This window comes from Thunnus thynnus, chromosome 3, assembly GCF_963924715.1.
Source record: "Thunnus thynnus chromosome 3, fThuThy2.1, whole genome shotgun sequence".
NCBI lineage: Eukaryota > Metazoa > Chordata > Actinopteri > Scombriformes > Scombridae > Thunnus > Thunnus thynnus.
The window spans coordinates 19,423,939-19,436,438 of record NC_089519.1 but is presented as its reverse complement, the minus strand read 5'-3'; the positions used below and the strand labels follow the sequence as shown (position 1 = coordinate 19,436,438).

The following is a 12,500-nucleotide window of genomic DNA, read 5'->3' as shown; positions in this document are numbered from 1 at the left end:
TTGCTACCTTATGGCCTTTGATTGGCATTATATGGATATATTAAAATATTAAACACTAATGAATTAAATGACTTTTTTTTTTATCAAAACAGACATCCTGTAAGGCAGGCTTGAATAAAACTCATCTACTCCTGAAAAACAAAAAGTTAAGCGCAAATTTCCCTGCTTTGCACTTTGTATTTTTCCCATATAAAAGTGTCATACAATAAAAAAAAAAGGCTACCATGGTGTCACAAACCAAAAACAAAGTTCATATCATAGAAACACAAACTTGATCTAAGACATAAGACATTTCATTGCTTCTACCCTTAAACCAACTGAGTGGTGTCTTTTCCTCACTAAAAACAATAATGCCCCTGTGCAGCAACTTTCACATTTCTGAATGAAAACATAAAAAAACACTTCACTCTGACAATGAATGAGACCCAGAAGTCCCCCTTTTTTCAACCCAGACACCAAAAAGCACACAAGACCGAGCTGCTTTTACTAAGTGCATGTTTTCTGCTGTGTGTGCTGTAAAACATGTGCATGTATGTACAAGAGAAAGCGAGCATTAATTACCTGTTTGTGTTTTTTTTAAGTCACTTCATGATGTAAGCTTGTAGAGGCAGATGAGGTGTGTGGTGGTTTTTGATGCGGCGGTCCATGAAGGAGGAGTTGGCATTAGCGTTATGTCACAGGTAGCTGCACTGATAAGAAAGCTGATGTATGACACGATGCACAGTAGGTGTGATAATGATACATTCTGGAAAGTTTCACATTATATTGGCCTAGCTAGCAAATAACGTGTGTGTTTGTGTGTGTCCACAATCTTTACTCGAATGCATGCAGTGAAGTGAGAGCTGATGTTGCGAAACGAAAGCTTGAGCATGATGATGTGTGTGTGTCTTGATGTATTTTGTTGGCTGTGGAGTTGAAAGGTATACTATGCAGGATTTTCCTAAAAAAACAATATGTAGACTCATACAAAAGGAATCCCTCTCAATCATCACTTATGATCAACTATAGGTTTGTGGTGGTGTTTTTATCTGCAGAGACTCTGCCCTCTGCCTGTATTTTCTTATTATTTTGCTGTGTTTGGGACATTTCTCGACGTCAACATTTGGGCAGTGGGTGTGTAGCCCCCAGCCAATAACAGCTAGCAGGGTGCGAGGTCGGGACTCATAGCGTAGCAACCAGGTTACATCACTGTCTCCGTCTCTCTCCTCTGCTCTGCTCTGCTCTCTGTCTGTGTGTCATGGATGTGAAACAATCAGAAAATAACATTTTATTTATCTGATTTACAGCTTTTTTTCTCACCAGTGCCGCTCGTTCTCTTCATTCACACTCTAGCTTGCTTGACCAATGCTGCTCTCTCTCTCTCTCTCTCGCTCCTTAAGCCGAGGAGGGGGGACCAACTTTGAATGCCACATGTTTGCAAATGCCACCCAACAAATCCTGCATAGTATACCTTTAAACAGAGCAGGTGTAGGTTTTCGGTTCTGTGGCCACAAGGGGGCGTCTCTCTCAGGCCAGCTGAGATACTGCAGCCCCTCTCAAAAAAAAAAAAAAAAAAAAAGTCTTGATCCTCCACAGCTGATTAGAGGTCTAGTACAACAGCCAGATTTCTATTATAATGTTAAGATGAGCTGGTAAATCTGCAGAGAAGATCAAAACTGATGGATAGATGAGTAGCAGGCTGACACCAGCTCATATTCAGGCTAATGAGGTGAAAGGGTATAAACTTGCACCCTGAGGAACATTTCCCCACTCCCTCTCGGAGTCCAATATTTAAGGCCAGCTCTTTACTATAAATCCCCCCCTCAAGTCAAAGTGGTACAGTCCAACGTTGAACCCAGCACCGAGTTTCTTTCAAGTTGCCCTGTGCAACATATTACACCAGGAGGTGGCGCTTCTTGTGCAAAGCCAGGTGGTCGGAGCGGGAGAAGCTGCGTTCACAGTCGGGGCACTGGAACGGTTTGACTCCTGTGTGCTTGCGGAAGTGTCTCGTCAGCTCGTCTGAACGGGCGAACTTCCACGTGCAGCCTTCCCACATGCACTTGTAGGGTTTCTCACCTGCACACCGGAACAAAATAAGAAGATCAACATTAAGAAAAGGTTCGTAAAAGATGATTAAAATGTTTGCACAGATTGGAAAAAGTACAGCTTTTATGTGAATCAAGAGTCTCACCGGTGTGTGTCCTGCGGTGTGCTTTCAGGTGGGAGCTCTTGGTGTAGACTTTGTTGCAGCCTGTGAAATCACAGCGGTGGATTCTCCGCTTTTTCAGTGAGTCAGGAGAGTCAGCAGGGAGAGGATGCTTCGCACCTGAATGAACTATTACTGACGGGTTGTTTCCCCTAAGAGACAGAGACAGAGAGAGAGAGAGAGAGAGAGAGAGAGAGAGAGAGAGAGAGAGAGAGAGAGAGAGAGAGAGAGGAAAAAAAGATGTTAGAGCTTCACATGTCTTCATCTGATTTGACCAGGAGAGGGCGACGGTGTCACATAAGAGTGGCCTTCCTTCATGATGTTGAAATCTAAATGCAAGTTTTACAGTTATTTGGCCGCTGCCAATCTCCAATGCAATAACAAACGTCTAGTAGTCAGGAAGTTGAAAAACACCTCCCGCCTTTTCCAGTCCACCACGCCTTTGCTTTGTCTTGTCATCTCTCTTGTATTGGTCGATTTAATTCACCATTCAACCAAGAAACGTTGACACGAAGCTAAAAAAACAAGCTCTTGAAGTCTAAAAACTGTGAAATAGTAGATACACCTTTGCAATTCTCTTTCCAGTCACATATCCAAATTAAACAGGCCAAACCAGATTAGGTTTCAAACTCTACGCACCCTGTGTGTACATGTGTGTAAGAAATATAAAATAAAAATCAGACAACACTACACTAAACACAATACAAGAGAATAGGGTAGAAAAGAGACTTCTTCAAGTGTTTCACAGTAAAAAAAACAAAAAACAAAAAAAAAACAATAAAAAGCAAGAAGGAGTTGTCTTTCTACACTATCATTTAAGCGTGTCTGTGTGCGTGCGTGCGTGTGTGTAAGTGGCAGTTGCGAGCAGGTGTTGAGTGTTGAAATATGAATCCCTCTCAGATCAGTTCTGCGTAAAGGAATGTGCCGAAAATCCCCCGTGAAACCCACACATACACACACACACACACACACACACAATTAGGCCAACCCATCATTACACATACTGAGCAAACTTGACCTATTTACCATATACTGTACATACAGTACATTTACATTGTTCAGGTGTGACTGTGTTTTGAGAGGTGATGACAGCTTTAGATGCGCCCACTTTCACGGTTGGCACTGTGACAAGGACGCCCTGTGATGGCAACCACTCTGACAACTAAAGGATGGGAGGACGGGGGGTTATAGCACACACACATACACACACACACTCACATCAACTTACTGCCAACATTCCCTGACTATTACATGTGTAAGCGACCTGCAATTATTTCTTTGGTTAAAAGCCGTTACTTTGCAGAAGATGAAACACTGCGGTACAAAACAGACGATGCATGGGAGAGAGGGGAAGAGGGGAGGGGAACGGAAGAGGAGGGTAAAAAAGGGGTGGGGAGCCGCAGATGCCGGACAATGAGTGCTAAAAAATACAGGAAGCGCCAAGCAAGGAAGGAGAAAGACAGAAAGAGAGAGAGGAGGAAGAGGAACAGGGGAGGTGACAGGATTCGGACGGTAGTCCGATATAAACTTGTGAGGGCAATAAGAAGATGAAGTAAAACGCTGTAATGACTGGAGATAAAAGATTAAATGACGCCACAGTGGAATGAAGGAATCTGACCCTGTATGTAGGTTAGACTCCTCCATACAGCACAGTTAGTGTGTGGTGTGTTGTTCATGACAGCTGCTGTGTTTCTGGTCCTGTGTTATTTCTGTATATTAAATACTCATCTCCGTGTATGTCTTTTAGCTGCTTTATGTTTACTTCCGCTCACTCATATTGCCATTACAGGAACAAGAGGCATCAGAGCATGTTGAGATGTCAGTTTGTCAACTGACTGAAAACAGCAGCAGAAATTTGTCCTCTAATTTCCAAAATATGGACCTGTTCGGCTGGGTATCGAACCTCTATACTTTTTTGGTAGAAATCAAAATGTCTCTGTAACAAAAAAGCACCAAAAACCAGCACTGAACTTCATTTTGTTTATTTTTTTTTGACTATTTCCTGATTTAAATCTCAGTTTTTGATGCTTTTACACAGTTTTTATTTGAGCAAATGTCTCGTATTAAGACAAACTTTTTCTTACCCCACGTAAACTGAATTAATTTTCATTAACATTACCACTACTGTGGTGGTAAAACTATTAACCAAAAGAGCCAACTTGAATTCACTGAAATAATATCATATAGAATATAAACCTCTTTTTTTCCCCCAGGTATGATTCTCAAGAATTACTGTCGCATAAAAAGTTACAGTCTGTATTTTTGACACATAAATCTCCCATGATAATAGTAAACCTGATAGCAAGAAAAGTTGTGACATTTTGTATCAGTCCATCTTGTAATTATGTCATTTTGCTGTCTGAATAAATCTTGTTAAGCTAAATCTTGACAGCTTTGCCAATATTAGAGCATTCTTTATTGGTTCGTTTAATTTTAGATGCGCTTCACATTTTTTCACCTGCCCATGTGTACCAAAACCTGTGTATTGTATCAGTTCTGGTATCGAAAAACTTTTAGCTATACTCAGCCCTAGTCTTAGGACTGCACCTGCATTAAAAAAAAAAAAAAAAAAATCACAACAGGAACAGATATGGATTCAGTCGAAAATAAGTCTCTGACAGCTACTTCCATATAAGGTTAAAGGGGAAGCGCTGCAGCAGACAGTGAAACTTGTGAAACTTTTCGTGCTTCTCTCCAAATTTGTGAGTGAGTGTGCGTCACTTACTCGTATTCGTGCGGTATCCTGATGACCGATGACTTCATCTCATGGCTGCTGTGGGGGTCATGAGTGAGCTCAGGGCGAGGCTCTGTTTTGATTGGCCTGTGCAGGTCATGGGCGTCGCCCCGCAGCTCCATGGGCTTCGAAGAGTGAACTGGGTAGAAGCAAAGAAATCACCAGTCAGTATGGTCAGTGTAGCCTCACAGAGCATGACTGTAGACTCTTAATCTAAGTAAATGCATTTTTTTTCATCTTTTGGCCTCATTCTACATTTATACTGCAGAATATTTCTAAATTTTAACCCTTTATTCTAGCATTTTTTGTTTTTATGCTACTACAAAAGTCCTTCTAGGCATAGACATTGCAAACAAACTCTGTGATAAAATGCACCTAATAGTTATGTTTGCATTTTGTCATTATCTATGTGTATCTGTCCCTCTCATAGAAGAGATTCAGATTCAGATGGTGACCTCTGTGAATTTCAGTGACCTTCAGCTTTCCTAAGAAACAAGAATCTGTCGAAACTGTTATTTTAAGTACAGAGGAAATGAAGAGCACTTCCTCATTTTCTGTAAAAGATATAAACAATTGAGGAGAACGTTTTTTTCTTAAAATGTAGTTTTTAAACTTAACTAAATGCCTCTTGTGTTGTATTCAGTGAAGGTTGAACTAAATAAAACCATAAACAAGGTCTCACCTGTCTTGTGCTCTCTGCTTCGATGATGGTCGTCATCACTGGCGACCGGCGGGCTCACCATTATCTGCTGGTGAAGGTGGAGAGGGGTGGGGTAGAGGACAGACAGGGGCACCATGACCGGGGACACCATGACCCCTGACCCCTGGATGACCCCAGAGCCTGAGCCAATCAGAGGAGCCACCATAGTGGGGTAAGGTAGCGAGGAAGTGGGCGGTGGCAGAGCATGGGAGGGCGAGGAGCGCAGCTGGGACAGTTGAGGGGAGCAGCGGGGGGAGCCGCGGCTTGCCGAGCTGTAGGGGGAGGGTGGGGAGCTGCGCGAGGAGGCTGGGGAGGAGCAGGGAGGGGAGGAGGAAGAAGAGGTGGAGGAGGAGCGCTTGCTGACTGACAGGTCCACAGGCTCCAGCTGGGTGTGTGTGGGGTTGCTGGGGGTGTGGGACTGGGTGAAGGCGTGCATTTGCGTAGGGTGGTAGAGATGTGCGGGATGGGAGAAGATCACGCCGTATGGCTCCGGGGTTTTCACTAACGATGAGTAGAATGACTGTGAGAAAATAAAAAAAAGAGAGGAGGATACAGAAGAAGGAAGCAGTGAAGGGGGACAAAAGAGCAGAGAGTTAAAAATTTCCGTTCTGCATTGAATAACAGGGAAAACATGTTTTTGCCACACAAACAACTAACGCCAGCCAAAAAAATTGAAACCCACTTCTGTTCGGGAGCGGATAACAGTTATGTCTCAGAGTACAGTGTGTGTGTGTTCATTAGCCTGATGCCTGGCAGTGTGTGCACCCATTGTATGCAAATGTCCACTGTACAGCAGCCTGTTTGTCCAGGAAGAGCCGGAATGTGGGAACCAGTCCGTCTAGACACGTAGCAGGAGTGTGTGTGAGTGAATGTGTGTGTAGGAGTTACTGTATGGCATCAAAAAACAAGTTTAGGAATGATGGAGGCACATAAACAACAAACACACAAAAGCACTCAAAGCTACACACACGCACGCACACACACACACACACACACACGTGCCTTACCGTCTCCATGTCTGTTTTCAGAGGGTAATCATACATCAGCATGGCTGCACAGGCCAGGCTCCTATGAAATAAAACACACACACACAGCCATCAGTACACTTAATTCATGCGTAACATTAATCAACTCACACTTGAACACTTTATTTTACACGTTTTTTTATTTTACTTTTAGTGTTCAGGACAGTTTAACATCCCTCCTATTTTCATCTGTTACAGTTAAATATCACCTTTTTCACTGCATAAAATGATCTTATTTCCAAGGCTCAGAAACAGGAAATAAACTTCAAAACATTTATAGTGACAAGTACATGCACACACACACCTACACCTTTGAGAAGTGACGAAAAGTAAAGTAGAGGGAGAGGCTAGACAAGCAGGGTCTGTAGTTAAGTATAGGTGCCTAACAAGTGTCTGAAGTGTGTGTCTGCATGAGCTCGCCTACTATTCCAATAAATCACAGTAGACAATAGCAAAACATATTTTTTTCCGTCAGATCTTAGGTGTTTTCTCCTCCTCCCTGCTTTCGCCCACCAGAATCCGTCTGTCAAATTTACAAACATTACTTGTCAGCTCAGACAATGCTGCAGGGGACTTCACGCCAAGACGTTTTACTAGACCACAGACAGGTCCAGGTGTGACGTGGCTAGAAACTATAGTGTTAAAGACTATACAGCGATGCTGTAGTACCTCACAAATCTAAAAAAAAAAAGGCAGAGGGTAACACACACCACCTACCGAGAGGCCTGTCAAGTGTTTGGAGTAAAAACGTGTGAGGTTTCAAAGGTGGTTCCAGTTACCTTGGCTTTGAATGGCCAGGTGCAGCTGCAATGAATCTGTGTTTGCACCTAAATGAGTGTGTTTACGAGTGAGAATCTGTGTGTGTGTGCGTGTGTGTGTGCTCACTGGAGCATTAAGGCAACATGAACTGTCAAAGAATGTACCCTGAGGGAGTCTGTGTGTGTGTGTGTGTGTGTGTGTGTGTGTGTGTGTGTGTGTGTGAGTGAGTGACCTGGTTAAAGTCCACAGTCTGGAGACAAGTTAGCCTTTAATTATTAACAAATGGGCAAGAACACAGCCCGTCACACCCTAATACACACGCACACACGCACACACACACACACACACACACACAAACACACACACACACACACACACACAGTACAGAGTACAGATGGGGAGCAGACCAATAGGAGAGCAGGATGCTTGCTCGCTGGGTCAGGAAGGGTGTGAACATGACGACTGAAGCCTCACCCTTCGCCCGGCTCCAAAGAAACAAAGAGATTGCAGTCAGGTGGGGACTGTGTGTGTGCGTATGTGTGTGACTGTGTGCACACGCGCGTGTGTGTGTACATATGTCTTTCGGGGTGTGTTTTCTAATCCGGGTTTGTATTGTATTGTGGTTCAACTGGAGGTCAAGCAGTTGTTCTATTGTGGCTGTGAATCACACGCAGAGGTGACAATAAGAGCAGGTATGGAGCACAGATAGATAGGCCACGTAACAGAGGGTGAATTACTCTCAGTTTTTGAAGTGTTTCTACAGCCAAGTGTGTATTTTACCTACAGAAACAGGAAGCTCAAAATGTCCAAAACAGTTGAGTTGACCTAATTGCCATTGCCATTACAACAGTTTGCCCTCATAGTGCAGCAGGACAGACGGGACAACATTCAACACAACATACAACTGATAATAATGAAAACATAAGAACATTTTAAAAAAACACAAAGTATCATAAATAGGAAAGATAAGCTAAAAATGATATAATGATAAAGATTATTCAGGCTTGAGGGAAACAGTAGCAACTGTGGCCAAAGTCTTCATGCCTTGAATCTGTCTTGTGTTCATATTACGTATCTAAATTCCTCTCAGCCACTGAAGCAGTAATGCAGCAAGTACTGTACTGAAAGACTTCTGCAAACTTCTAACTCACGCCTCAACAGATTCACAAACAAGGTGACACAGTGTCATTGATGGAAAAATACCAGAAACCATTCCCAGACAATATAATCCAACTTCATTCACAGCTTTGGGCCTGAGGCTCCAGTCCAACCTGTCGGGCTGCCACTAACAATTCATCTGTCAAATATTTGTTTCAATTACAGTATCTTGCGATTGGTGACATTTTTTTATACCTTTTCAAAACAGTGCCTAAACCAGGATTCTATCACAACAAAAAGATTATATACAATATGCTTCTGTCAGCTTTATTTTACTCAAGTAATTCCAGTAATGAAATACAAAACAAAGGTGTATATATTCACTATTTGTATAGGAAAGCATCAGACCTACAGCTGTGTTTGTCAACCCTGTCTTCTGCATTTGACCACAAGCAGTCATCCACTGTATGTCCTCTTTAGCAGTACACCTGGGGCAAAATCTTTTTAAGATGTCTGATCCATCTACTGCAGATATTTCCAGACATCCAGCATTCATCTGATCATGTGGACAGTGGTCATAAACTTTCCACCTCCATGAGGAAAATAATTCCTCTCTGTGTCTGACTGGGTCCATGTTTACTTTAAAAAAAAAACTGAGAAACTGAAAAGCATAATCACATAGACTGAGTTTGAGTGAGAAAACAATTCATGAAATGTGAATTATGTGGAAAAAGTGACCGACAAGCCGGCTCTGTAAGGTGTCATGCATCTAAAACACACCCACAAAACCAAAAAAAACCACCCATCAAACTCAAACAGGAGTGAAATGGGATCAAACACTATACATGCAAATGATCCTGTCACTGCAGGATGTGCTGGCCCTGAGGGAGATTTTCAGCTATGTGTGTACCTGTGAACAGATGAGTCATTTGTGTTTTTTTTTTTTTTTTTGCACATGCAAATCTACGTTCACATGCTGAAAAAAATGTCATAATTAGCGTAACATAAGAAGCTAGATGGCTGCTTATCTGAGCTCATCTCTCTGTCACAAACCCAGAAGCACTTAGTGTACATTTAAGTCCTCGAAAGAAAAAAAAAAAAAAATCAAAAAACATGTGCAGCCACAGAACATACTATTCCTCCCAGAGTTCACCTGTCATGCACGTCATGTCTCCCAGGCTCGCTCACATGACGGTGAAGATGATTTATGAAGTCTGAGACACTAAGACATGTTTCTTATAGTTTAGTGGGCTGAATCTGCCTGTCAGTCAGTCAGCATTGGTTTGAGCAAACACGGAACATTGAGGTGAAGGTGACAGAGATCTGTGTCACAGAGTAGTAGCAGCAAAAAAAAAAAAAAAAAAAGATTTCTGTTTGGGGTTTACCACACGGGGAAATGAACAGAGGAGAATTATCAGTCAACATGTGACAGCTGGATGGTGAGTGGGAAAACCGTTCTTGTGAAAAGACAGACTTCTCTGGGGGTACATCACAAAAGAATACAATGAGGTGCAGAAAAGTTTAGACAATCACAGGAAATAAATTTAATTTAGTCGCACAGCATCTTCTTCAGCCAACCTCCACAAGCCAGAAGAGATAAATCGGCAACTGGAGCTTGCTGACAAATCGATTCGGGGTCAAACTGATCTGCTGGGGGTACTGCACATCCCTCAGGTGAAAAATTATAAAAGACATCCACACCGTGACGTGAAGGAGCCAGTGTGTACTGCACCTATTTGGTAAATAAGTAACCCACTTGGGTTGTTGGGATGTATTTTCTCCCTGTGCACTCTCTACATGTGGGTGTGTGTTTGTGCATGTCAAGTGCGGTCTGCAAATATTGTCCTTCTAGGTCAGTGGAGCTACTGTGTACTCAACCCCAACCCACTCAGCAAACACTTCCTACACCCCTCTCTCTCCACCCTTGGACTCCAAATCTTCTTCTACGCCTCCTCTTCAGTCGCTGCACAGCAATCATTCACGTCTTTACTACTGTATTTATCTGAACCCCTCGCCACCCCACACTCTCCCTCTTTCTCTCTATGAATGATATAAAACAACATGACTGAAGGGGAAAATATTGTGGCTTGGAGTCCCTGGCTACTGACTCAACCACACAAATACACACACATATATAAGTGCGCACACACACACACACACACACAGCCGCACATCAAGTTTCTGCTAGCTCAACAGAATACACACACTAAATCACTAAAGGACTAAATTATTACAGACACACATGCTCAAACGCACGCAGACACACACAGGGCTGCACTCACACATGAACACACACACACACACACACACACTCTAATGGCAACAGGCTGGAGATGATGAGATCACCAGAGAGACCAGAAACCTCCAGACAACAGCTTTGTCCAAGAACACGCCGCAATAGACACGCACACACACGCACACAGACACACACACACATTTACGCCACAGCCTACAATTCCCTGCTTCTGACTCTTATCCTTCACTTTCTTTCTTCACCACCCATTTTCCATTTTTGTACGACTTACCTGAAACATTTCGACTCATGCAGCACTAACACAGAGCATTGTTTGCAGTGTAAATCTTCATGTACGCACTGTGGCTAGACTCATACTTTGTTACCTATTTGCTCCCCCCCCTCTCAAGGGAATGCACTGATTAATCCTTACTTAAAATCCTAATTACATGACTCATCAAAAGGTCAAGCTAATATTCCAGCATTTAACTTTTCCTTTTCTTGAGCTCACCTTCAGTGCAGTTTCACGTGGCTCCACACTCCTTCTGTTGCCCCCAACCCATCCGAATCTACTCCTTCTTTCACCCCCCTAGTGTATCTCCCTACTCCCTTAATTTCAACCCCTTAGCTCACTTCCTACTCCTGACTCCCCTAATAACGCCTCACATGCTCCGACTTTGACTCCTAGTTTGAACTCTTTGGCTCACTCCTCTCACTTTAAGGCCCCCGCTGAAGCCCCCTATCCTCTTATTTTGGCTTCCTGCTCCCTCATCTGAGCCGCGTAGCCCACTCCTCCCATCCTTTTAAGCACACATGCACACACATGCACAGACGCAGGCACAGAGCCCCTCTCTCTCTCTCCGACAGACTGCAGGCCTGCAGACCTCAGGGGGAAGCCAGAGGGGGCCATCAGCAGGGGAGAGGAAACAGGATCCATCATCACACACGCACAACACACACAAACACACATCCAAAGACACACTGGAGTTGACATGAGGCTCAAACACTTACACACACACACACACACATACACACACACACGTGCACGCACCTCTTACCGTACTTGTCAGAGAGAGCAAAGTTTTGAGGCTTTCCAGACAACTGAGGACAGAGGGAAGGAGAGAACGAGAGAAGCTGCCAGAGAGAAAGAGCGGAAGCCCTCAGAGTTTAGTCTGACTGTTATTATTTCCACACTGCGTGATGGGTCGGGGGGTGTAAAGAAGAGAAGAAGGAGGAGGAGGAGGAGAGTGAAGCCAAATGGGGGGTGCTGCTGCAGGGGGCCTGCGGTTTCCTGTCCGACCCCCCCCCCCACCCCCCCTCCAACACCGCACCTCCTTACCCCGAAGAATGAGAGGAGAGAGGGGGAATGAAAGGAGAGAGAAGGCAAAGAAAAACAGCCGCTCTGACCAAACTATGTCAAAATGGAAGTGGAAAGAACAAGGCAGAGAAAGAAACAGGGAAGAAAAACGAAGTGGGTTTCGACCAAAATATGACAAAACTTCAATGAACCTCAAACATGGGGAGGGGGGGTGGCGGTAAGAGAGAGCAGTCACAGTGGCTCAATCCAGCGGTTTAAAAGCGGTAACAGACACACTGCAGAAGTGTGTGTGTATGTGTGTACATGAATGTGTGTGTGTGTGTGTGTGTGTGTGCGTGTGCTGGCACACATGTGAAGTTGTGTAACGAGTTACAGCTTTTTAAGTTTATGGCTGTCTGTGGACCACAGTGTCCTTACTTTCTTTACTTCTAATGGAGAATCACCAACT

At 43.6% G+C, this 12,500-nt stretch overlaps 1 protein-coding gene across 2 annotated transcripts in view; it reads right to left on the bottom strand.

Annotated features, from left to right (window-relative positions):
* Positions 1-12,500, bottom strand: part of klf3 (Kruppel like factor 3 (basic)) — a 15,317-nt gene that overhangs the window by 828 nt on the left and 1,989 nt on the right. The window contains exons 1-6 of one of the 2 annotated variants that reach the window (XM_067584600.1): positions 11,246-11,919; positions 6,627-6,687; positions 5,602-6,139; positions 4,911-5,058; positions 2,171-2,337; positions 1-2,055 (exon numbers count right to left, since the gene is read on the bottom strand). The exon at positions 1-2,055 is cut by the window's left edge and continues 828 nt beyond it. In XM_067584600.1, the coding sequence (XP_067440701.1) occupies positions 1,874-2,055; positions 2,171-2,337; positions 4,911-5,058; positions 5,602-6,139; positions 6,627-6,668 (1,077 nt within the window). In that variant the 5' untranslated portion in view covers positions 6,669-6,687; positions 11,246-11,919 and the 3' untranslated portion in view covers positions 1-1,873. Of the gene's footprint in view, positions 2,056-2,170; positions 2,338-4,910; positions 5,059-5,601; positions 6,140-6,626; positions 6,688-11,245; positions 11,920-12,500 lie in introns of those variants that run through there. The other variant, XM_067584599.1, reaches the window with a different exon arrangement.